The 25,820-nt window shown below is 49.4% G+C and overlaps 1 protein-coding gene across 6 annotated transcripts in view; it reads left to right on the forward strand.

Annotated features, from left to right (window-relative positions):
- PFKFB3 (6-phosphofructo-2-kinase/fructose-2,6-biphosphatase 3) overlaps positions 1–24,988 on the forward strand; it is a 40,179-nt gene extending 15,191 nt beyond the window's left edge. The window contains exons 1-17 of one of the 6 annotated variants that reach the window (XM_010407822.4): positions 5,236–5,689; positions 10,158–10,283; positions 10,577–10,673; positions 10,910–10,976; positions 11,111–11,185; positions 11,493–11,549; positions 13,260–13,384; positions 14,123–14,330; positions 14,602–14,748; positions 14,887–14,991; positions 15,979–16,108; positions 16,287–16,349; positions 16,507–16,571; positions 18,062–18,232; positions 19,232–19,254; positions 21,079–21,129; positions 22,089–24,988. In XM_010407822.4, the coding sequence (XP_010406124.1) occupies positions 5,611–5,689; positions 10,158–10,283; positions 10,577–10,673; positions 10,910–10,976; positions 11,111–11,185; positions 11,493–11,549; positions 13,260–13,384; positions 14,123–14,330; positions 14,602–14,748; positions 14,887–14,991; positions 15,979–16,108; positions 16,287–16,349; positions 16,507–16,571; positions 18,062–18,232; positions 19,232–19,254; positions 21,079–21,129; positions 22,089–22,095 (1,596 nt within the window). In that variant the 5' untranslated portion in view covers positions 5,236–5,610 and the 3' untranslated portion in view covers positions 22,096–24,988. Of the gene's footprint in view, positions 1–5,235; positions 5,690–10,157; positions 10,284–10,576; positions 10,674–10,909; positions 10,977–11,110; positions 11,186–11,492; positions 11,550–13,259; positions 13,385–14,122; positions 14,331–14,601; positions 14,749–14,886; positions 14,992–15,978; positions 16,109–16,286; positions 16,350–16,506; positions 16,572–18,061; positions 18,233–19,231; positions 19,255–21,078; positions 21,130–22,088 lie in introns of those variants that run through there. The other 5 variants (XM_019290905.3, XM_010407823.4, XM_019290907.3 and 2 more) reach the window with 5 other exon arrangements.
- The last annotated feature ends 832 nt before the right edge of the window (positions 24,989–25,820 follow it).

Genomic DNA, 25,820 nt, shown 5'->3' on the forward strand with positions numbered 1-25,820 from the left:
AAACATCCCGTAATCCCTGCGGGGAACCCTGTCTGCAAATTATACCGTGAAGAAATGATTTTGCCTGATTTCAGTTCCTTTTTGCCCGATGTGGCTGAAGGAGGAAAAGGAGTGTTAGACTGCAAGAACAAGGGGGTGAGAGGCAAGGAATGAGGAAGGAAACACAACTTGTTTAGAGGAGAGGAAAGAAAAAGCTGCTTTCCACGGCAGAAGCACCCCGATCCATTACAGGGACAGATGCAGGAGCTCTTCGTGTTCCCCCCCGGGCATCAGGACCTGGGCGGGATGAGGGAGAGGGAGCGGTGATATCCTGGTGATACAGGTACAGTTCACACTTTGCTCCTTGTTTATTTATTCCTGTAACTGAAATACCTGCGAGGGGCGAGGGAGGCGATTGAAACCTGCAGGCACAAAGGACCGTGAACTCCAGCTGCCTCTCCAAATCCAAACATTTTTATCAGCCTGATAAAAATCAGACATTTATCACCCTCCCCACTATGAGCCTGACCCTTAGCAGCTTTTTTTCAAGTCCTTCCAAAGAAAGCGCCATCAGCAGTGAAAACTACTCAGCATCCAGCTGGCAAGAGGAGGGGCAACCACTTGGTTTCCTTCCTGACCTTTCTGAAAGCATCTAATTCCCCGAAAATATTGCAGACAATTTTCTTGGTTTCTTCAGTATCCCACTATTTAAAAAAATTTTTTTTGCAAGTGCAAAATTTAGCATTTTGCTTTGGGGTTTTTATTTGTTTGTTTTGGTTTCTTTTGTTTGGTTTTTGTTTGTTTGTTTGTTTTGTGTTTTTTGAAAACCACATAAATATGCCTTGGTCAGCCCAGAGGAATAAATTTCTCTGCTGCAAGAAAATGTCGTTAATGCACTAACAAGAATCTGGACAGCTGCTGCCTGACTTTTGCAGCTCCCGGGGTAGGGAGCACTTTGGAATGGCATTAAACTGGATGAGAGTAGATTTAGATGGGATATTAGGAAGAAATTCTTCCCTGTGGGGGTGGTGAGGCCCTGGCACAGGTTGCCCAGAGAAGCTGTGGCTGCCCCATCCCTGGAAGTGTCCAAGGCCAGGCTGGATGAGGTTTGGAGCAACCTGGGACAGTGGAAGGTGTCCCTGCCCATGGCAGGGGGTGGAGCTGGATGACCTTGAAAATCCCTTTAAACCCAAACCATTCTGTGGTTGTGAACTTTGTGCCCACATTCCAGGCCGAGAAACCAAGGCCATACTGGAAACTGCTGTAGATGAAGCTGCCCTGACATGAACAGAGCACACGAGTGGCTGCATCTATACAGTGATGCACACACAGCTCCCAGCCACCCCCTCCAAATTCTAACCCTGCAAAGAATTCCTGGATGTGTGACCAGGATCCCACCAGGCATCTCTCCCCCTCTGCACCCCATGCCACATCCAAAGGAGACGATGCGTGTGGCACTGGACGTAGGCAAGAACGTGACAGGTCCTTCCCTTCCAAGTTTCCTTTAGAGGAAATCAAATAAATACAGAAAATAAAGACATGAAAAGAGGAGGATGAATCATGGCTTAGTCAGAGTTGGGGCTCGCCAGAGCAGTCACTGCTGGTGCTGGCATTTTGATGCCAGGGGGAAGATGTCAGGGAAGGCTGGCTGGTAACCAGTAGGTTCTTCCAAAGGGGATGGAGAATTAAGTCTGGAGTTGTTCTTTTGGGATGTGTCCAGAGCCTAATGCCACTGTTCAGGATGGGTTGCTAGGTGCGTTTGACGTTGGAGCAGCAGTGGAACAAAGGAGGGAATTGAGAGGGTTTAGTTTTGGTGTTTTGGAGAAGTTTGAAGGCTGTAAACACCATAATAGGTGGGTGTCCCATTCCCACAGAAATGGGATTTTCCCCTTTTTCTCCCAGACTTTCCCTCTTTGCACTGCCCTTCCCTCTCCCACCTCTCTGGACCTGCTGCATTCATCCCTTGGATGCTCAAGGTCAATTTTTTCCCTATCTACCACCAGGACTTTCAGATTTTGAGCCCTGGCATTACATTTATACATTTATACATTTATACATTTATACATTTATACATTTATACATTTATACCCTGTCCCTTCTCATTTTTTAAATATCTGCCACTTTCTGGTTGGGGTATGTATGGCAGCACCTCCAGCCTACACTGACTGGTTGATTCCTCGCTCCACACTCTGCCACACAGAGAATGAGGCTGTGGGACAGCATCACTGGCTGTCCCATGTCACACTGTGCCTGTGGTGGCTCCCAAGGAGCTGGCACCTCTTCCTGACAACATTCAGGCCGCACCAGTGACTTAATTTCCTGAAAAATCGCTGAGCTAAGCACCCCCTTGGGCTCCTTTCACAGCAGCTGTGAGCAACAGCTTATTTACCAGTCCAGGTGCTATTTTTAGAGAGCTGGGATTTGGCATAGCACGATTTAAGAGGGCGAAAAATAATCCTCTGAGTGCACCTAGCGCTGTCCTGCTCCCCACCCTCCACCCGGCATGAAAGTGCCTTATAAATAGTAATGGTGCTTCTTCCAGCTGACCTCCCTCGGAGCAGCTGGGTGCTCGTGCCTTTGAAATCCAGGTCACTTATTTAGGAGTTGAAGCTTTCCGCTCCAGTTATTTAGGAGTTTCTAAGCCAAGAGTTACTAGGTGGATCTAATTTGAAGCGACTGTGATTTTAATTCAGGCAGGGTTTCGCTTTCAGGCTCCTTTTCATGTCGTGGGGGTGGTGATTTGTGAAGTGGAAAAGAGCCATGGAGAGGGGAGAGAGCTGCTGGAGGAAGGGGGATGATGCCCAAATTCCTTGTCCTGTAATATCATATGAATTTTTGTCCTCCTTCTGACTCATGCTCTAGCTGGGAGCCGACTTTCTGTTGCCCTACATGTGAAAAGGATTTGGGGATTTTGTGCAGAGGGGTCCAGGGAGTGCTGTTGTGCCTGACTCCCATCCCATCCTTGCCAAATGGAGAACTCACAGCTCTCTCTCATCTCCCTTCCCACATCCCAAATCTCTGGTTCTTTTCCAGCTCACTCATAGTAGCTTTTTTAAAATTTATTTTTAGGTTTTTTTTTTTTTTTTTGCCTGTGAATATTTTTTCCCTGTGTAGGAGAGGGAAAGATTGTGCACTTTTTACTCCATCTTGGTTCCATGTAAGGAATTAGCCAGAAATATCTTCTTTCTAGATGCGTTATAAAAATACAAGCCTTTGCTTCCAGAGGAGTAAAATACCCTCTGTAACAAAAAAAGGTTATTGAACATTTTAGGTATCCAAAATGCTCCTTATCAGGCTTTGAATTCTGAAGCAAAATTTGCTTTATGAAACACCATCAAAGCAGATAGTCCCACCTCTACAGCTCTTCCCACCTATGACATATTCCCACATTTCCCTGCTGTGGCACATTCCCACCCAGCATCCTTCCCAAGAGATGAGAGCTTGAGCACCTGTGTATGAGGGATTTGGGCGTCATCACAGGAATTTTCAGGGTGGTCCCAACCCCTCTGTGCTGCAAACAGGGGCTGTTCGGGGCTGTCACCATTGCTGGGATGCTGTTTGCAGCCTAATTTGTGGTGAAAACGTAACTTGTAGGAACCTGGCGAGTGCACTAAGAAGTTTAATAAACTAATAAAATGATGAAAATAAAAATAATTATTACGAATAACAGTTGTTATTATAATAAAATTATTAATATTAATATTAATATTAATATTAATGTTAATGTTAATGTTAATGTTAATATAATTAATAATAGCAACAACATATTTATTGTACGTGAATATAATGTGATAACTAGGAAAATATTGAACTAAGAGTAAAATAGTAAAATAATAAAATAATAGTAGGAAACGATTAAATAATAAATAATTAAGAGATGAATAAATTAATATTAAATTTTAAAACTATTGATTAAAAATTAGCATTATGCGCCCGTTTGAGAGCAAAGGCTCCCCGCGGAGCATCCCCAGCGCCGCGGCCGCTCCAGCCGCCCCCGATCCGCTGTTCGCGGAGGGACGCGGGGGGGCCCCGCCGCCTCCCGGCCCCGCCCGGGCGCGGAGCGGGGCGGAGCAGCCGCGGTGGCCGCGGGCGGAGGCGGAGCCGCCACATCCTGGGCATCCCCTCCGGGGGAGGCGGCCCGGCACCGCATGTGCGACGTGAGCGACGTGCAGGAGCGCAGGGCCGGCATCCCCTGGTCCCCCGGGACCCCCCGGCATCCCCCGGCCCCCGCGGGACCCCCGGCCCGAACCCGCTGAGCGCGGAGTGGGGGGCGCAAGGGGCGCGCCGGAGGAGCCCCCCCACATCCCACCGCTGTGTACTTTGGGTTCCTTTTTTTTCTTTTTTTATTTTTCTTTGTTTTTATAATTTTAATTTTAATTTTTTGTCTCTCTTTTTTTTCAATTTTATTTTTCACTTTATTCCACTTTATTTCCAATTTTTTAGTTCATTTCCTTTTTTCCCTCCTTATTTTCCCCTCTATTCCTTATTTATTTTCTTAATTAATTTTTGATTCATTTTATTGTTTTTCTCTTCATATCTTTCACTCCTTTTCAATTATTTTAACAGTTTAAAAAAGTTATTTATTATTGGATTTTAATTTCCCCCTTTTTTTTTTCCTTATATTCACTTTACATCATTTTACATCATTATCCCTCGTTGATTAAAAAGACGTAAGACATTAAATAGCACATTTATTTAACTATTTTAGTTTGGGGGTCCCCTGCGCACCCCAAATTCCCCGCTTTGGGGGGGGGGGGGGGTCGGTGCCGCGTCCCCCCCTCGGAACAAAGCGGGTCCTTTGTCCGCGCTGCAGTGCGGGGGGCGGGCGGCAGGGGGCAGCAGGGACCGCTATCCCCCTCCCACCCCTTCATCCTCCTCCTCCTGCCCATCCTCCTCCTCCTCCTCCTCCTTCTCCTCCTCCTTCTCCTCCTCCTTCTCCTCCTCCGCGGCGCCGCAGCGCCCGCCCGGCCCCGGCCCCGGCCCCGGCCCCGGCCCCGGCCCCGGCCCCGGCCCCGGCCCCGCCCCGGAGGCGGTCCCGGCCTGTCGGGATAGAAGTAGGAGGCCCGGCGGCTGCCGGCACATCGTGAGCGGAGCCGGCCCGAGCAGCAGTGCGGACTGCAGCACCGCTCCTTCCCCGGCCGCCTCGCGTGGAGATTCTGCTGCCTTTCTTCTCTTATTATTGTTTGTTTTTGTTTTATTTTTCTTTCCCAATTAAAAAGGGAAGATCATTTTTTAAAAATTTTAAATATATATATATATATATTTTTTTTTTTTTTTTTTTTTCCCCCCATCGCGGTTCGCGGCGGGGCTCGCCCTCGCTCCCTCCCAGCGCGCAGCGGCTGCGCTGGGGCCGCTCCTGCCGGCTTTGTGCCCTGCAGCCCCGGCCCTCCTCTTCCTCCTCCTCCTCCCCCTCCTGCCGTAAAACCTTCACGAGGCTCGGAGCAGCATCTGAAAGCGCCGCAGCCGCTCGTCCAAACCACTGACTGCAAAAAAAACCCCTTTTTATTTATTTTTTATTATATATTTCCGCCACCTCCTTCCCCCCCTCCCATTTTTTTTTTTTTTCCTCCTCCTCCCTCCCGCAAAGGCATCAAGGTGGACGCGGAGCGCAAAAAGACCTTTGTTTTAAAAATGCCCATGGAGCTGACGCAAAGCCGCATCCAGAAGATTTGGCTTCCCAATGACAACCGCCCGGCTCTGCCCCGCCGCTGTGAGTACGGGCACCGCAGCATCCCGGAGGGATGGGATTTGGCTGGAGGGATGGGATGGGTGGGAAGCACTCCCCTTTCTCCGCGCACCCCGGCGGGGCTCTTTGCAGCGCCCTCTCAGCATCCCTGCAGCATCCCTCCTCCCTTCTCTCCGTGCCCCAGCATCCTCCCCGTGCCCGCATCCCACTCGCTGCCATCCCGTGACTCACTCCCAGCCCTTGGCAGCGGGAGGAAGGTGCAGCCGTCACATGGCCCCGCCGAGCGCAGGATGCGGGGAGGTGCTGGGACACGCGTGGCCCAGTTTCCACTCTCCGCTCCCAGCCTTGGGATTAAAAGGAGAGGGAGCAGGTTGTTCACCTCGCACCCGGGCGCCAGCTCAGCTGGGATTTTCACGGTGTCAAGCAGCTCGCTTGGGGATTTGTTAATGACCGAATCATGAATGGTTCGGGTTGGAAGGGACCGTAAAGATAATCTCGTTCCACACCCCTCCTGCCATGTGACAGGACACCTTACACGAGACCAGCTTGCTTCAAACCCCGTACAATTAGTGTGCTAAATTTTTCTTTTTTTTTTTTTTTTTTTTTTTGACGTGGAGGGAGGATTAGGGCAATGGATTTAGGAAAAAAAAAAAAGCCAAACCCAACCGAACGCCAGCCGTTTGCACTTTACCACTTAACCCTGTGGGGACGAGATAGGAGGCAGGTGGAGGGGGAGGCAGAAATTAATGCTGTAACTTCTGCAGTGGTTTCCCCTTGTCTCTGAAGCTCAGAAAGATCCTTGAGTGGTTGAAACCGTGGTTTTACATATATATATAAATCGAATGCTTGGGTCATCCCGGTGTTACTATAAACCAAATCTTGATTCATGATCCAATCCGAAGGCTCAGGAGGCAGGTCCTTTAACTCGCCCACCAGCTACACTGACAGCCTGCCAGTTGTGCAACTCTTAGCTCTAAATGAGCGTCGCAGGAATGTGCGGAGCCGGGATGGAGGGGGTGGCACTCGCAGCTTGGCGAGGGATGGAAGTGGCTTGGGTGAATCAGTCTTTCCGACGCTTGTCTTCATCAGGCGTTTAAAGTCGCTTCTGATGTTTATTTACCTTCGCTGGAAAGTTTCCCCTCCTAAACAATAATAATAATTTTTTTTAAAAAATAGATATCCTATGAATTTGCCAGATGCTATTGCCCGTGGCTGTGGGTCAGGCACCCTGGAGCAGATGTTGGGATATGCAGCCTGTGCCTGGCAAGGGCAGCTCTGTAGCGGGAGCTGCCGAGGAAATGGATTTCAGCAACAGGCTGCACATCTGGGTTGCCAAAGGGCTTTGCTTAGAGTGGGACAAAACGTCTCCGGGCTTAATGCTTTGCACGTGTGTCTGTGTGGTTTGATTTTTCTCAAGGACTGGCACCTCTGAAAGAAATCCCTTGTGCACGCAGTGGTTTTTTGCCACTTCATTCACCTGGTTTTTCAGAGACACCTCCCTCTTGGCCGAGGAGAAAACTAATATATTTCATATATTAAGGCAGCGAGGGGCTTATTAATAACATAATGTGGCTTCTAATTATTTTTTCTTGGGGCGGAAACGAGCCATGCTGGGCAGCGTTTGCTGTGCAACGTGGAAAGCGGGTATTTAGACCTTTTTTTAGCTTATTCTTTTTTAACTCAAGGTATTTTAAACGCGAGGTGCTATTAATTCCTCAGCAGCAACAAAGAGCAAGGGCTGCAAAGCTGGGTGGGAACGGAGGAATAACGGAGACCACGTCCAGCGCGATGCCTGGAGGGAGCGGGAGCATCCTCTGGAAGGACGCTCCCTGGGTGTGAAATAATTAGTGCGATTGTCTGATTGCTCGTCCAGGGGAGGCTGGGGCGGCTGCAGTGATTCCTTCAGCTGGCCTTTTGACGGCGATCCATTAAATTGCTGTCACGCTGCACGTCTCTCACGTAGGGGCTGGGAAAGTCAAGCCGTCGAAGGCGCTGGCTGGGCAGAGCCGGGCGAGGGGAGGGGGATGCTCCAGGAGGGAAGGGGCTGCCGCTGCCGTTCTCCTTCTTTTCCATCCTTTTTCCCGTCCCTCCGGCTCGGTGGGTGTGGAAACACCCGCCGGGGATGGGCGCGTTAATGCCCGGCGCGCAGGGTTTGGGGCGGTAGCGGTTCCACGTGTGCGTGCGGTGCAGAGTGCAGGGGCAGGCATCCCTGAAGGTGTTGGAATTGCAGCGGGAAGAAGCTGGGAAAAGGGCAATCGGACTAACGGAACATGCGGTTTGGGTTCGTAGGGGGCTCTTGGGGAATACTTATGAGGAGACTGTAAAAATGCCTGAAGTGGGGAGGTGGCTGTTTTATCCGACTTTTTACAGAAGCAAATTTCCTTCCTTTGTGCTGGTTTTTTTTTTTTTTGGTTGTTCTTTTTTTTTTTTTTTTTTCCTTCTTCTTCTCTTCCTTTTACTGGCTGGTGAAGCTGACTTTCTGGCAAATAGCAAAAGCGATGAGCTCCTTCTAAATATCCTCTGATTGAGCCTGAAAGTCATCCCTGTCCTTGCCTTACCTGGCTAGATGTCGATAAGGCATAATGAATATGTATTGAAATCCCTGATAGCTTCCCAGCAGTGCTGAAAAGGAAATGATGAATGAGGCCTTTGTGAAACTCTGGGAGCAAAACACTGGGTTCTGTTTCATCCCTGATGCAAAGTTCCTGGAGACTTCTGGTTTGGGCTCAGATTCCTGATGAAAAGTTGCTCACTGATGCCATGGTGTTTTGGGAAGTGCTTCCCAGGTGCTTTTCCACTGTCCAAGGGGAACCTGGATCTTTTCTCTGGCAGCAAAAACTGGGGGAAGATTCCTGAATTAGGGATGCTTAACTCTTGCAGCACCCTTTGGAGGTGACATGTGCATGCTCACACAGTGCCAGCTCTGGGACTGACACAGCTGTCTGGAGCCACAGGGACATGAACAGTACCCAGCATTGTCCCTTTACTCGTGAAGTGCTATTTAATGGCCCCAAATCCTCTTGGCTCTGCTCTTTGAGATCCTTTGTCCACTGGCAGGTAGAGAGAGGTTCCTTATTCAGATATTGTTCCTTCCTTCTTCCCCCTTTATCTAATAAGTGTGTGGCTTTTGTGTAAAAACAGGCTTGCACCCATAGCTTGGATGAGGATGTGAGACTTGGGGGGTGGGGGGAAGTATTTTTCTGGGTATGTTGCACAGCTCCCTTCTACCTCAGCACAGAAAATTGGCGCTTGTGCCAAAACTATTGGGAGCTGCCCTGGGATTTTTAAATGCAGCACTGGGGAGGGTGAGTTGCACAAAGGGCATGAGCGTGAGGGCAGCTCCAGCTTGAGGAATGTGAAATCTATGAAAGGGGGGGAAAAAAAAGAGAAAATATATTTTAGGTAGTTTTTAATCTCTTGCCTGCTGAGTTTGCTTTGGTCAGATACTTGTGAAGATGATGGGTGGCTCTTCTCTGACATCTGGGTACCAAGTACCATAACTCTTCCTTGAAGCCTTAATTTGGTTTCTTCAGCTGTTGGATTTATTTCTCTTCTTTGAAGGGGAAGGTAATCCCACGTACTTGGGCATGTTCTGTGGATACCTCTCAGTTTGTTTGCTTTTTCCAGATCCACACTGAGAAAAATCTACCCCAGCCCTGTCACCATCCTCGGTAGCCCCTGGCATCCCCTGGTCCCACCTTCAGGCAGCTGTGACAGGCAGGCAGAGCTCTCCACCCAGGCCATAATTAAGCTGGGTTTTATGGCTCTGCCACCAGCCACTCACTCCCTGCATTCCTTTCCTATGAGGTCTCTGGGCTCCTGGGTAGATGGAGGGGTGGGTGAGAAATCCCCTGCAGGGTCCCATCTGTCCTGCAAATGCTGCCTCTGGATTTTCTTTCCAGCTGTTTGACATGGACCCTCTTTACCACAACAAAAAAAAACCAACCCAACAACCCAGCTTGGGTTTATGAGGAAAAAAGGGATAAATCACTTGGATATCTGCTTTTGAATGTTGGTAGTTCTGTTGCTCTCTTGCCTTGTTTGTCATCAGAAAATCCGGTTAGTTGGTTGTGTGTCAGCTGAAAATCTAGTCAAAGGTTTTTGGAAGATGCTCTCTGTGGATGAAGATCTTGGAGCAGACCTGGTATTTCAGCAGCACTGCTGCAGGACTGGGTCCAAAGTCCTTGGCTATCCTTTCATAGAATTGGCCAAGCCATGGGAATGCAAAGCTGTGCTTGCCTGGATTTTTAAATAATTTTTTAAAATTATTTTTTATTTTGGTTGCAAACCAAGGCACAGAGGCTGTCCAGGGGAGCCTGGGCCAGCTGCTGGCCCCTTGCCTACTTTCAGGATGTTCTTGCCATGGCTTTCAGGTGTCCTCCAGATGCTGAAGGACTTGGAAGGAGTCTGGATAAAAACAGGTGCCTTGTAGGGTTGATGCTGGATGATGAGCTGGAGAATTAAGAGCTGCTCCTGTTCTTTTTCCTTGCAGCTTGTGGGCCTCAGCTTGCCAATTCCCCCACTGTGATAGTCATGGTTGGCCTGCCAGCCCGTGGCAAGACCTACATCTCCAAGAAGCTGACTCGCTACCTCAACTGGATCGGTGTCCCCACAAAAGGTAAGGCTTTCACTGGATTCCAGGGAAAAGCAGGAGGTGTGGTCCTCAGGAATTCCTCTGGGAGGTCAGTGCTTTGGGAGATGGGGGATGGTGGGGGATACAGGCCAAATATCTGTATTTTCACATCCTGAGCAGCCCAGGTTCTCCTTCACTTTGAAGACCAAGGGATGCCATGAGCCTTTTGCTCTAAGGATGTAATTTCTTGGCCCCTAGCTTTCTTTAACTGCAGAAGCTGAACAGCTGAGTCAAGCTCCTCATTTTGATTTTTTTTTTTTTCCTCCTTTCCCACCCAGTTTTCAACGTTGGGGAGTATCGCCGTGAGGCTGTGAAGCATTACAGCTCCTATGACTTCTTCCGTCCTGACAATGAGGAAGCCATGAAAGTCAGGAGGTGAGTGTGGGCACCACCTCCCTGATCCCACAGGGGTGCTGAAGCCTGTGGCTGGGATCACAGTTACCCACTTTGGGGGTGATGAACAGAGAAGCTGGGCTCTGGTTTGAATTTCCCCTTCCTACCCAAGGAGGGTTTTGAGAGCTCAAAGCTGAACCTCTATGGGATTGGTAACTTCAGGGTGACCAATGCACCCAGAGGGCATCAGGGCCACGTGTCTGTCCCCTCTTTTGCAGGCAATGTGCCATGGCTGCCCTGAGGGATGTGAAGCTGTACCTGACGGAGGAGGCAGGACAGATTGCGGTGAGCTCTGAGATGTGCTCTGGGGTTTGGCAGCTGTGCTGGCCCCAAAGGTCTTCTGCAGTCCCTTCTCTGAGGAGGGGCTCACTGGGAAACCAGGCCTTTGTGGTGCTAATTGAGATATTTTGCTTTTAAAGGTTTTTGATGCCACTAATACCACACGGGAGAGGAGAGGGATGATCCTAAACTTTGCCAAAGAGAACGGATTCAAGGTTGGTGCATGGGGCTGATGCCTGCATTGTGAAGTCCAGTGTAGTGTAGAGTTGGTGTATGTTCTTTCACTCTTGTGTTATCCTCGTGCTGCTCCTGTGTGAGGGAGATTTCACTGCTGGGTTTGATTAAAAATATGAAACTCTTCCCTCATTTTCTGTACTTAGCCCTGGAGAAGGAATTGGTGGGAGTGGGGCTGAGGGAGAGCTCCCTTGGTCAAGCAGGGAGGAGGTTGTGTTGTGCAAGGAGCTGGTTGAATGTTACAAACCTTGTTGGTGGCTTCCAGCTGAGCTTTGCTTTGCTTCCCAGGTGTTCTTCATTGAATCTGTCTGCAATGATCCCAATGTAGTTGCCACCAACGTTATGGTAAGTGTGGAACTTGTGGAAGTGTCCTGCTTTTGCTTTCCCTCCATAGAGAGATATGAATGGCATCACCTTCACAAGCCCTGGTCCTCCTTGTGGACTTCAACCACCCTGGTATCTGCTGGAGGGACAGCACAGCGTGGCACAGGCAGTCCAGGAGGTTCCTGGAATGTGTTGATGATGACTGCCTTCTCCAAGTGATAGCTCCTCTCCTTGTTTGCTCTCCTGTGTTGCACCTTGTTGTCACCAACAAGGAGGGGCTGGTGAGGACTGTGAAGCTCCAGGGCAGCCTGGCCTTCAGTGGCTGTGAAGTGAGATGTCAGGAGAGCAGATTTTGGCATGGAGTACTATGGGATAAAAAGCCCAGGAGGGAAGAGGGGCCTGAGAAAACTGGTTAGTGTTCATGGATCATCTTCTCCAAGTTCAGCTGTGATGCATTCCGAACAAAGGAGCAGGCATCAAAAATGCCAGGAGGGCTGCGTGGATGAGCAAACTCAAACACAAAAAGGAAACCTACAGAGAGAGGATGGAAGCGAGGACAGGCAGCCCAGGAGGAATACAGAGATCACCTGAGCAGCCAGGGAGTGGGTTAGGAAAGAAAAAGCCCTGACAGAACTGGGGAACTACAGGCTCAGCCTCACCTCAGTTTGGGAAGATCATGGAGGAGATCATCCTGGAAACTCAGCTAAGGCACATGGAAAATAAGGAGGTGATTGGTGACAGCCAACATGGCTTCACTGGAGGCAAATCCTCTAGCCAGGGCCTGGGGCTGAAGAGTGTCTTTTGCTCCTGTTGAAAGCTGTTGTCCCATGTTGTTCCAGTGACCAACTTTCTGGGAGGTTGCACACAGCCTTTTCCACAACCAAATGTTCAGTTTGCTTTTTTTTTTCCCCCCCTAAGCTGGATTTTTTGGAGGATTTTAATCCCTTTATTTGGAAACTAATGCTTGAAGGGCGAGAAAATGAGCTCCTAGCTGAGCGTGGGATTTTGCTCCACGGGGAACTGCAGATGAATGGTGCTCTTAGTGCTGGGATCAGTGTGGAAAATACAGCCCAGGCCTGGGATGCTGCCACAGGCGTTGATCCATTGTGTTATCCTGTTGGTTTCAGGATTGCTTGTGAAGTTACCAATGTGTAATGCTGCTGTTCAAACCCAAATCTTCAGGAAAAAGCAGCTTGTTAGATTAGTTCAGGCAGGACTTAGTCCATGAGGCTTGCAGATATTCACATTGCCCATTTCTAGTGTTTTTCAACCCAGTAGCTTGCAGGAAATAATGCATGGAAAGGGGTTGAATGTTGCCATCCTACCAGCCTGCTGCTGAGCTGAGATAAGCATCTTATCTAAGTTCATGCACTTTCCATTCTCAGCTTGACTTTGAACCTGATGGGGTTTTTTTAGCCATAAGGAAGGTCAGTTTTCCTGCTCTGCTGGGTGGTGAGGTGCTACCCCAACTCCTGGGAGAATGGGAGTGGACTGATGAGCATCTGTACTAATCATGCAAATGGTTTATACCAAGTTCTCCCACTTCATGCTTGGTTTTGGGCCTAGTCTGCTTCTCTTCTGCCCTATGATGAGTGATGACTGTAAAGAAGTCATCACTTAGTTTCAGCTAATCACCGGTTCTTGGGAGGACTTTGAAATTCCAGATTAGCACTGTCTGGCTTGGAAAGCCTCCTAACCTCTCCTTGTGGCATGGTGTCTTTCCTGTTGCAGGAAGTCAAATTGTCCAGCCCAGATTACCGGGACTGTAATTCCACCGATGCCATGGAGGATTTCATGAAGAGGATCAATTGTTACCAAGCCAGCTACCAGCCCCTTGACCCTGATGACTATGACAGGTGAGAGACCTTGACTTCTGAGCTGCCTTGAACACCTGCCTTCTCCCAGGAGAGGAGCAGTGAGGGGTGGTGCTGTATTTCACTTTGTCTTCAAACACCTGGCTGCTCTAGAATGATCTATGGCCAGGCCTCACCTTGAATTCAGGCTTTTTTCTTGCAAATCTTGGTTACCCCTTGTCCTGTGCCAGGGAAATGGGCACTGATGCCTTCCCAGGCTCTTCTGGGCTTGGATGAGTTGTTTTAAACCTTGATCTGTGGGCCTAAATACAAAGGCTTTGGGAAAGCACTTGAATTTGCGTGGTTGAGGTGCTTTTGCCATTGTCCCAGTTAAAGGAAGGGACTGCTTGGCTCAAAGCTCAGGATTGAGCAAGCCCTGTGGTTTCTGCCTGGTTGTTGTGTGCCTTGGAAGAGCTTTGCTGTCCTCCCTGACTCTGCAGGCACCTCCCAGCCTTTCCACTGCTCACAAACACGTTTGTGTGCCCTGCACAGATTATCCCAGTCCTCCTGATCCCTGTCCTGGGGAGGAGTATGTTCCCTGTCAGTCCTGTCTAATCCTCTTTACTGCTGCAAGAGGAGGGGTGCCGGTTACACTGGTGCTATTCAGCTCTCCATGAATCCCCGTTACCTGTTGGCTCCCTGCTGAAAATAGCCTGCAGGAAATCCTTTGAGCTGGGTGATCATGTGGACAGAGAACTCACAGGGCTGCCTTTTGAGAATGATGTCTCTGTCTGTCCCTAGGGAACTTTCTCTCATCAAAGTCATCGACGTTGGCCGGCGGTTCCTGGTCAACAGGGTTCAGGATCACATCCAGAGCAGGATTGTTTATTACCTGATGAACATCCACGTCCAGCCCCGCACCATTTACCTCTGTCGGCACGGGGAGAGCGAGTTCAACCTCAAGGGCAGGATTGGAGGGGACTCTGGCCTCTCCAACAGGGGCAAGAAGGTGAGGGAGAACCACAATGCTCCCCTGTGGCTTCCAGGAGTGATTTGGCTGTAGTAGATGCTGTACCTTGGGTTAAGTGCATGTTTGATGACAGCTGGGCTGCTGAGGATCCATCTGCAGCTCTTGGGGATCAATGAGTATGTGGCTGCCCTTCCCCTTAGAAGACTGGTCTGCCTGCCTATGGAAGACAGCACTTACTGGGAAGCAGGGAAGAAGGCCCATTAGGAAGCTATGGACCAGGAATCAACCTCTCTTTTTTTATGTCCCGCAGTTTGCAGTTGCACTGAACAAATTTGTGGAAGAGCAGAACCTGAAGGACCTCAAAGTTTGGACCAGCCAGCTAAAGAGGACAATCCAAACAGCAGAAGCTCTTCAGCTGCCCTACGAGCAGTGGAAGGCACTCAATGAAATTGATGCTGTGAGTATCTGTGCAGCCACAACAGCTGGATGGAGCTGGTTGTTGCTTGGCAAGAAAGCATTGCTTTGCATGGTGTCTGTACTGATGCTTTTTGACTTGAGCATGTCCAGTAACCTCATGGATGTCCTGTCCTGGCAGGGTGTGTGTGAAGAAATGACCTATGAAGAAATCAGGGAGCAACATCCAGAGGAATTTGCTCTGCGTGATCAGGATAAATATTACTACCGTTATCCTTCTGGGGAGGTAGGTCTGCAGGGAGGCCCTCAGAGATGTCACTTTTGTTTTAAATGTGTCCTTTCTGTCTTCATTCTGTCCTCTACTCTTGAGCAGGGGAGCAGTGAGGGCTCCAAGAAACTAGATTTAAAAGGGATCAGGGCTCATATTTACCTCTACCTTGAGCTCTTGTGAAGCCTTGGTATATGAAGATCTCACTAAGAAATATGTCACTTAACAAAGAGTCCCACTGACTTTTTAGCAAATTAGGAGGAAAAGGTCCCTGGAGGTTTATAGTCCAACCTCCATCATTATATCCACTCGAGGTGTTGTGCTGCCCCAATTTTCTTTCATTTCCAAAAAAAGTAATTTTCACCTTGTTCTCAGCATCATTCCCTAAGGGTTGATGGTAATATCTCTGTTCCTGGTAGTCTGCTTTCAGGGTGTGACACAATGAGTTGGGAATTGGCATCAGTTCTGGATGATACTTTGGGCTGTGAATTGAGCTAATTATCCCCCAAATGAAAGTCATGCCCATAAATATTTCAAAAAAAATTTTGGGGGACATCCTCATGACTGCGTTTCTAACAGAAGAATGTGTAGGGATATCAGCCACCAACTCTGGGTGTCTGGGGCTCCTTCTGGCTGCCTTTCATGGTTTTTTATGAGGCCCTTCAAAACCCTGGGGTTTCTTAGCTTGCTCCAGGCTTCTCAGAACTTAGAAATCCTGTATAAAATCAAATTTCAAGATGATAGGTGCTGTCTTCAAAGCTATTGTTGCTTACCTTAATAAACTCTCCAGGACTGAGCTGTGATTCGCTGAGATGTGAATGGCTCCTTCTCTGACAGAAGAAGTTCTAGAGTAGCCTGAAGATGAGGATTTATTTTTTTTTTTTAGCATTTGTTGGTTTACTCAGAGGTGTGAAATCAGCAGGGGTACCAAGACAAGGACTGTTGTTTCTTTGGGGTGCTCGTTGCTGTGATTCCATGCCTCATCTCTCTTCCCTTCTGTCCCAGTCCTACCAAGACCTGGTGCAGCGCCTGGAGCCGGTCATCATGGAGCTGGAGAGGCAAGAGAACGTCCTTGTCATCTGCCACCAGGCTGTCATGCGCTGTCTCCTGGCGTACTTCCTGGACAAGAGTGCAGGTGAGATCCCTGGCTCTGGGAAGAGGATTGGCCCTGCTGGAGGGGGGATGATGGATACAGCTCTGGGGAGATTGTGTTCACATCCTGGAGCCTGCATCTCTTTCGTGTGGGATGAAGGTGTGTGAGCCTGCCTTTGGAGAGGAGGTGGGATAACTCTCCTGCTTTGCTGTCTCTGCAGATGAAATGCCCTACCTGAAATGTCCCCTCCACACGGTGTTGAAGCTGACCCCGGTAGCCTATGGTGAGTGAGACCTTCCTCAACATGCATGGGGTTTGACTTACACCTCCTCCTGAATCCAGCCTGCCTCTGGAAGAAAAGCAGGGATCTATGATGGGGCACTTGGTAAGATCCTGTGCCTGCTGGGTTTGTTCATCTGTCTTTGTGCTCCTTTCTGCAGGCTGCCGGGTGGAATCCATCTCACTGAACATTGAAGCAGTCAACACCCACAGAGATCGGCCAGAGGTGAGTGTTGCTTTTCCCTGGAGCTGCCCTTTGGTGTCCCCCTCCTGTCCCCTGAGGTCAGCTGGCAGTGGGAATGCCTGGGGTGGGCATGGGGAGATTGCTTAGTTGGGTGCTTGGAAGTGCTGCTGGAAGACTGGGAGCATCAGATGGGTTTTTGCTCTGCAAAGTCGTGGCCAGTTGAGGGTTTTCCAAGGGAAAAGGGCTGTTGCTTGTTCCTACTTCCCAGTGTGTTTGCCGAGGGAAAACTCCTCCCTGGTCTTTGACTTCCACCTGCACGGTCATCCACTTGCCTGAGCAGGGAATGGCACCGTGGATGGAGAAGGTGCCTTCTCCCAGGTCTCTCAGTTGGCTGGCAGAGCCTGGGCTCAATGCTTGCCCTACATCTGCCTCTGAGGGTCTTTTTCCTGGTATGCCCATGGCTGTCATTCTGCAGGGTGGGAGGTGGCAGTGCTGCACTGGGGATGCTTTGTGGAGGAGACCCCTCGTGTGGAGAAAAGTTCTTGTAAGGTTGTGTCTGTCTGCCAAGAGCTCCACTGGAGGTCAGAGGCCAGAACAGGAGGATGCCAACTTGGTGTCAGGGCTGGGCACCCACCCAGAGTGGGCCACAGGGACCCTGGTAGCACCCATGTCCCAAGATGCTGGGACACTTCCAGCTTGTGCATAGCGGTGGTGGAGCCCAAAGTGATGCTGAGCAGTTGGAGCTCTCCCCTTTTGGCTCACATCTCCTTTCCTTTGCTTCCTGGCCTTGTCAGGTGGCAGCACCTGAGCAGCCTGTCCCTTCCCACAGCTGTAGAGGGGAAGCCAGTCCTTCTCCCTGCATTGGGCCATTGACACCCTGCTTTGCCACCCTCTCTGGGGATGGCAGGAAGGCCTTGGGTAGGATGGGGTGAGACACGTGCCATGTGCTTGGGTGCCCCTGCTCGGCTTTGTCTCCATCCCTCCTTGCTTGAGTTGCAGCTTGGCACGGTGCCGACCCTCGCTGGCTGCTCTGCTCCTACTTCCCAAATCTTCCTGATCAGTCTGGGCTGGCTCATCTTCCCTCTTCTTGCTTTCACTCCTCTCTCTGGGTGGGGCGACCAGCTTTGAGGAGGAGACTGATGGGCACCTCTGTGTTGTGAAGAGTCATGCCTTGATTGCTGCTGGGTGTATTTAGCTACCTGTAGTTACTTTTTTTGTCAGCTGAGACTCAGATGAGGAGGAAATCTGTCTCGTGTCTGAGTGCAGAGCCTTTTTTTTTCTCCCCTCCCCTTCTGCGCTCTTGAACATTTTGCATCGGGGTTTTTTTTTTTTTTGTGTCCAAAGCCTTTCAATGCATCCTTTGCTCATTGACAGATTGTGGGGAAAAGCAGAGGCCGCTTTAAAAAAAAAAGAAAACCAAAGCAACCTGCTTCTTTTTTTTTTCCTTTATAACTGTCGCCTTCTTCCTTTTTTTTTATTTTGCTTTATTTTTTTATATTTACTTTTATTTTCTTTGTCTCACTTTAATTTAGGAAGCAAAGAAGGGACCTAACCCGCTCATGAGACGTAATAGCGTTACCCCTCTAGCAAGCCCAGAGCCCACCAAAAAACCTCGCATCAACAGCTTTGAGGAGCATGTGGCTGTTTCTTCTGCCCTGCCAGGCTGTGTTCCTCAGGAAGTGCCCACGCAGATGCCGGGACAAGTTAGTTGAACTCTTCTTTTCTTTTTTTTTTTCCTTTTTTTTTTTTTTTCTTTTTTTGTTGTTGTTCTCGTTTTATTGTTTGTTGTCCTCCTGTCACTCCTGAAGCTGAGGAGCCTGCTTGCACTTGTCATGACCTGTGCCGCTGTCTGAGATGCGTCTTCCTCCCACGGCTGCTGTTTCTCCCTGCCTTGGGTCACTGTTGATCCTCTTTGGGTTTTGAGAACCTGAGCTCTAGGCTGCATTAATTTAGTGCCTTCACCATTCAGCATCAACCTTCTGAGGGGTCTCCTCCCTGGCGTGAGCAGGAACAAAGGGCTCGTGCCTTCCCTCTGGGTGTGCTTGGCTCTGGTGTAGACCTGGGCATGGCAATAAATCAAATGTTCTTGTGCTCCTCTTAAGGAGGAGCTGCCAAGACTCACCTTTGGCTGGAGGGGTCTCCTTCATCCTGGAGCCATAGGCAAAATTGAGTAGAAGGCTCTCGGTGTGGTGAACATGGGTGAAACTGTGTGGGTAGCTGCCATGGTGCTCATGTGTCCTCTCCTCTTTCACCCACCCATGAAGGGACATAGGAAGAGAGGCCTTGCTTGCTGCTCACTTCTCCAGGCACAAACTCCCTCCTAAGCTCACTAAGGAGTCCTGTATAATCTATAGGAGCCTTTGCCATGCTGCCCTTCCCACCAGCTGCCTGTTGGATCTCTCTGTATTGCCCAGCCCCTCTCCCTGTTGTCTGTGTTGTGTGATGTCCTTTCTCCCCTCCTCACCCAGATCCCGAGCAGGTTAGGAATGGCTCCGTGCTCCCCCATTGCTCTGCTTGGTTGCTTTGCATGAGCCTCCCAGGACTGCTGAGTCTGTCTCAGCTCCCAGGGCTCTGCTTGGGCTGGTTGAGCCTCACAACAAACCTTCTGCCAGCTCTGGCTGCCCCTCGCTGCTGTCCACTGTCCTCTGCCCTGCGCGGCGCGGGGTTACTGACACCTCTCTCTGTTCTCTGTCTCTCTGCAGCCTTTACTAGGGAAGGCATGCCTGTAAGTACCTTCTTGCGTCTTATTCGCCCTTCCAACCCTTTTTTCCATGCCTCTTGCCATCCTGCTGGGGTGTTTTGTTGTTGCAAAATCTGGATGGGGTGGGGACAACTTGGAGTTGATGTTTTGCTGGTTTTGGGGAGGATTTGTTTTAGGGAAAGTAGAGAGGAGACTGTGGGTGCTGTTTGTATCCTAGCTTGATGAAATATCCCAAATTTGTTGTGAAATTAAGCAAATTCTTGCTTGTGCTCTGATGGTGTTGCCTATGGGTGATGCTGCTGGGTTTTCCTGGAGTTGTCTCCTCTGAGATAGCACACTGTACTGTAGGTGAGAGACCTGGGTGCTCTGTCCTTCCTGAGGTCTCTGAGTTGTGTCTGAGTGATGGCACCAGAGTGATATCTGAGAAGCTTCTGACCTTCTCAGGAATGTGTTTTGTGGAGCTGGATGATCCTGGGATCAGCCATCTGCAGTTCTGCAAAACCTAGATTTTGGAAACAGTCAGCCTAGATGTCGTGGGCAGAGTAATTGCAAATTGTCCTCCTCTACCTAGAGCATGCAAGACATCTTGAGCATTTAATGCACTAATTATGAGTAGTCAAGGCTCTGGCAGTTTGGCTTAGTGCTGTTAGATCCCTGAGTAACAGGAACAGGACAGCTCTGGGATAAATTTGAAGCCTTTGGACTAATTCGTGCTACATCATTGAGTTGAGAGCAGCAGTTGTTGAGCAGTGCTCAGATGTCTTCTCAAAGACTTGGAAGACTTTGGGGCTGAGCTGATACTGGGGTAGTGCCCAGGGATCCTCTTGCCCTCTGAGGGCCAGTTCAAATTGGCCTGTGAGCATCCCTTGTCTGGGGTTGTTTTGTGGGCTGAAGACAGGGGGATCTGCTCTAACATGGCCAGGCCAGACCTCAGCCCTGCCTGTCTGTAGCAGCTGTTGAACCTCATATTTCTTCGCCTTTTAGAGTAAGCCTTTTAGAGAAAAGGGAAGTTAGGAGTGTTGCACTTGGCTTTGCTGGTGGACAGGTTGGTTGAGATCACTGTGCTCCTGCATGAGTGTAGAGGTTGAGTTGCCCAGCATGGCCTGCATGCCTGTGCACCTTCACTTGCTGTTCATGGCCACTGAAGCCTCTGATGAAATGCCTGATCCTCTTGGGTTGCTCTGAAAGCATTTTAGTTTTTGTCCATCCATCTCTCCACTTTTTTCCCATCTGTATTGTAATAAAAGGCACTGCATGCCTCAGTGCTGGCTGGGACACTGAAAACACACTCTGGTGTTGAGTTTGGGAGATGGATGTGTCAGATTGTGCTGGAGCAGTCAGTGATGGTTACCCATGCCAGGTGTAGGCTGGCAGCAGCTGGGAACCTGTCTCTACCTCCTAGAGGAGGCTGCCTTTGTGGGACCCATGAGGACATGCCAAACTCAAGGCTTGGTGACATTCACACTGCTTTTAACTCTGGGAGGCTGCTGCCTTGCACACTTGTTTGGTCCCTCACTGTCCCCACCTGAATGGGGGTTGGGGAGGTGGAAGGTGCCTCCTTCACAACTTGCACCGTAGGCCTGGGTTGGTAGTGGGAGCTTCACTGCATCAGCTCTCACTGTTGGGGTCTTGACACCCACCCAGGAGGACCAGGGGACACCTGGAGAGGCTCAGGACATTGCTGAGTGCGTCAGAGTCCTCCTGTGGGATTGAGCTGACTGGGGGTCATGGGACTACTTGGCGCGATGATTTCTTTTCCTTTTGCTTGGTTTGTGATCCAAAGTGCACTTTTGAACAGTCACCTGATCCCCTCCCTTCTTTTCCCCTTCACTTTTCATGCTTAAAAAGAAGACCCGTTTGTCACTTTCTCAAAGTTTTCTCTTTGCTAATATTTCCAAGGTAAATGGCTGTGGTGCATGTGGCTTTTCCTGACCCTCCTCCTGTCTCCTTAGATAAGAGAGAACAGCTCAGCCTGCTCTGCCTCATAGTTGGCTGGGATTCCTGGTGCTTGTAAGGGGCAGCTTAGGTAGTAAAAGCATTAAAAAAAAAAAAAAAAAAAAAAAAAAAGAATCCTTCCTAGCTGTTTCCTAGTCCTTTTTTTCCCTACCTTGTTTTGTGTAGTTCTGTGAGTTGGGAAATGTCCTTGTGGTCCCCTGGGCTTCTCCTGGAGCAGATGCTCTCCTCTGGATTAGTCCTGCTTGTGTTTAGCTGGTTGTCTCTGGTTTTGTGGTCCTCACCACATGCTGGTGGGTACCTGTTGTTGTCACCCTGCACCAGGACTGTGTCTAGAGCGTCTCTTGGGCCCGTGGTACCTCATGGGGTGTCATCAGGGGAGTTGTGCTGCTGCTCAACCACTGGTGGTGGCTGATCCTTGGCATGGCCAGTCGGAGCTGCCTGTTCTTGGCATTGCCAAGGATGGACAAACAATGACCTTGTCCTTGGCAGGTGGGGAGGACACTGCCCACCCTCAAGGGGAGCAAGAGAGAGATGTTTAATTGGGCTGCGTGAATGAGCACTGTGGTCCCCTGTCACCTTGCCTTGACCAAAGAGCAGCTTCACAAGTGCAGACAGGGTGGGGTGGGAGGGTTGCCTTGGGTTCAGCTCAGTTTTTAGAGGTATCTAAATTTTAACCCTGTAATTAAAGCCAGGCAATGCTTGAGGGGGTGAGTGGTGAGTCAGTCACCTGCCTCTCTGCTCAGGTGGGCAGTGTCCTCCCCTCTGTGGTGGGTGCATTTTAGTGACCTGTGTGTGGTTTGTTCCTCCTTGTCCCCTTGTTCATGTGTTCCTAGAAGGTGCTGCTGGGCTGGGGCCTGACTCCAGCACAGCCCCCAACGCCTCTCCTTCCCCTCTCGTTCCAGAACATGAACAACTCCCAGAAGCCGTCGTGACTCTGTGGGCACCGTCGCGAGGCCACCGGCGCTGCCGCCGGCGCCGCCAGCTTCTCATCCCATCGCCATTCCCGAAGCTTGCTTACAAACTGGTCCCCTCTGGCTGCGGCGAGGCCGACCCTCGGCTGGCTCCACTCACGCTGCCCGTTCATCCGCAAAGTCCCGCGCTGCTGAGGGGGGAGGGATGCAGGAGAGCGGAGGAGGAGCCCGGCTCCCCCTGGGGTCACCACCAGCTCTTCAGGCTGCAGCGTTTGCTCTCCTCTCCAGCATCCTGTTAGGTTGTAGCGAGCTGTAAAGTGCTTCTGTAGCGCACAGGAGTTTTAATTTTCCTCTCTTTCAGTGGTTTTGATCTTCTGTATAGATGATTGGTACCCATCTGTCTCTGGGTGGGGTGTGTATATATGTGGATGGTGCGGGGTTAGCAGAGAAATAGGGGGAAGGGAGGGGTGGGTAAAGGGGTTTTGCATTTTTTTAATTATTATTATTGTTAATTAATTTTGAACAAGCCCCTAACATGCTGTGCTGCAGTCCCTCACCCACGCTACAGCCTGTCGCACACGCCAGCCTGGCTCACGCAGATCTGTGAGCACCAGGAAAGCAGCTCTGTGAGCTCCTTCACTGCAAGAACTTCTGGGTTTAATAAAAGAAACAAACCCATTCTTTCACTTTTTTAAAATCAACATACCTTAAAGGGGTTTGCAGAGAATGTAGATCTGCTGCTAAAACTGGTTGAAAGCTGCCTGCAGTGCATGAGGAACCACGCCAGCAGGGGCTTGGCTGATCCTTTCATCTTGGGGAGCACCCAGGGATGATCTGAGTTCAGGCATGGGTTGAATTTTGGGGAGGCTGAGCACTGTTTGAGGTGCTGTGCTGGTACTTCATCTTCCCTTTCCTCTTTTTTAGATGGAAGTGGAGACATTGGGAAGGGTTTGGATCCCCAGGCTGAGTTAGATGCATTTTGTAGCCACAGAGGTTCTCATGGAGGTGGCCATAGGTCTCGCCAGGTTGCAGGAGTCCCTGTCTGACTGCAAAAAGCCACAAGAAGGGACAGTTTTGTCTGTATTTTTTAAATTTTATATATACACACACGTGTGTGTGTATGTGTATATGTAGAAACTGCTTAGTTTTTGCACTTTATTTGTGGCAGAAGCATAACTACTTTAGTTTTTCCAAGTTGTGCCCCTTCACAGGGGAAGCCTGAATACAGGCAGCTTTTTCTGTTTGTTTTTAATTGTATTTTGCGTGCTGAAAAGCTGGGACTACAAAAAAAATAGTAGTTACAGTGTTTGAGGTGGGGGGAACAGGGTGAGGTCCTGACTGACTCCATCAGCCAACCTGCCCGTGTTTGATCCATAAGATCCATTTCGGCAGCCTGTCCTGGGCTAGGAGACAGCAGTTAAAAATGGCAATTAACCACTATTGCTTTGTGCAAAAGTCTGTGGATTTTGAATAATTTTTTTTTAATTTTTTTTTTTTTTTTTGTGTTGGATTTTGAGTTTTTTTCCCCACCTACGTGCAGCATCTTCTCCATACCCATCTCATATTCTTTTGGCTGGAGGCAGGAGCTGAAGGCAGCCACCCCTCCTTGCAGCCAGCACTGGGTTGGGGGACTGGAGGTGGATTCATCCTTCCCATGGCTTTCCCCAGTGTTCCGTGTAGGGAACACCATCCCCAGAGATGGGAGCGGAGAGGTTTGGGGGAGAAATGATGACTATTTTTTTTGTGAGTGTGTGGATGTTTGGGGGGTGGGTTTGGTCTGTTTTTCCTTTGGGAAAAGGCGAACCACAGTGCCTCGCGCTTCGGCCTCGTGCTCGGAGCGGCACCGACGGCGGGAGGGCGCCGGGGCCACGCTCAGCCCGTGTCCCACGGGGGTGGCAGTCCTGGCAGTGCCCTGCCTGTGTGAGCTTGTGCATATGTGTATCATATTCCTGTACAGATAAAACAAAGAACACTTCCCCCTGCCCCGGCTTTGTTTCTTTTTTAATAGCCTCATTAAAAGCAGACTTCTCCCTGTGCTTTTGGTTTCTCTGCCTTTCAGATGAATGAATGTTTTGGGGAGGCCACTCACTTGGCTCTTTTCAGCCTCCTTCAGGGGGAGTTTTATCTCTCTCATCCTCCTGCTGCAAAAAGATAAGCCAGCAAATACAAACATGACGTCTGTCTGCCCCAAGATCAATCCTGTACACATGTAATTGCGTGGATGTTTTGGTGTGTATTTGTGTGTGTGTATATAAATAAATACATATGTATAAAACAGAAAAAAAACCCCATACTGGCCCTAAACTTTCTTCCTTTATTAGTAATAGAGGTCTCAGTAGGTCTACACAAACCTGAAATTTGAACATGGTGTTTTTACCAGTAATGGGAAAACTGGTCTCTTGCGTTCCTCTCGTGCTGGAGGGGTGGTGGGATGGTGTCAGCCCTGTGCCATCACACTGCCCCAAAAACTTGCTGTCCATTGTTTCTGGTTAACAGAGCCAAAGACTGGGCAGGGATGCTACAGCCAAGGCAGGGTGGGAGAGAGGACACGTCAAACCACACCAATGATTTATTTTCCCCCCTCTTTTTTTTTTTTTCCCCTCCCAGTTTGTTTTCCTTTGTGATACTTGAATTTATTTTTTTAATTTTTTGTTTTTATAGCAAAGCGCTCTTTATTTATTTAATGTACACTGCAAAGCTTGGAGAGAAGGGTGTAGTTACTTGGGATTACTTTTTCTTTGTTTCTGATTTGTGGGATGTTAACTGTTCTGTATATACATCTGGAATAACTGCCTGATGTAAAGCTGTGCCAGCTTAAAAACAGGGTATGCCTTTCAGAAATTTGTATATTTTGCAGTTGCTGGACCAATAAACTATCTTGTTGAAATACAGCTGTGACCTGGTTCTTCCTTGTGTTAGAAGTTATGCTCTCAGGCCCTAAGGGTCACCATGTGCCAGCCCGTGCTGCCTCACACACATTCCTGTGCCTGATAAATGAAAAATCTCATAAAAGAGAAAGTGTGGATGCTCCATCCCTGGAAGTGTTCAAGGCTAAGTTGGAGGGTGCTTGGAGCAACCTGGACTCTAGTGGAAGGTGTTTTTCAATCCATTCTCTGAATTCTACAAGTGTTAACACCTACTTAGGACAAGAAAATGCCCCCCAAGCTCAACATCAACTCAAGAGTGCTACATCACTCTTGAATAGAAAGGTGACTTGTCCTGCCTAGATCTAAATCTAGGCTGCAACTGAGGCAGGACTAGGCCTTTATTCAAACCTGGTCTAGTTCTTGAAATCAAATACCTGCTAAAATGATTTGGTGCTGAGTGAAGGGCTGGACAAGAGCTGTCCCCTGAGATCAGGGCTGGCTTTGCCCTGAAGGCAGGGAAACAGCAGCTGCCACCTGCAAGTAAAGTTCCCTGTAAAGTTGGGGGGGTAATTAATTAATTTAATATTAATTTACTGTTCCTGAGAAAAAGTGGGAGAAGGCAGGGAAAGGTGTAATTTGATGTGATTTTCTGGAGCGCACCTTGTGTGGACGCTTTCAGTGGGATTGGAGGCCTGTCCTGCTCCAGCAGTTGTATCTCTAAAAACTTGTGAGGAGCAAAAGGGGCTAAAAGGTGGTGAGTGCTGTGTATCCCAGCTCAGCTCCGTGCTTTGGCTCCTGCTGGCTGATGTGCAGCCCTTGCTCTGATTTCCCCATGGCTGGCAGAGCTTGTCAGCCT

Source organism: Corvus cornix, chromosome 1A, assembly GCF_000738735.6.
Source record: "Corvus cornix cornix isolate S_Up_H32 chromosome 1A, ASM73873v5, whole genome shotgun sequence".
NCBI lineage: Eukaryota > Metazoa > Chordata > Aves > Passeriformes > Corvidae > Corvus > Corvus cornix.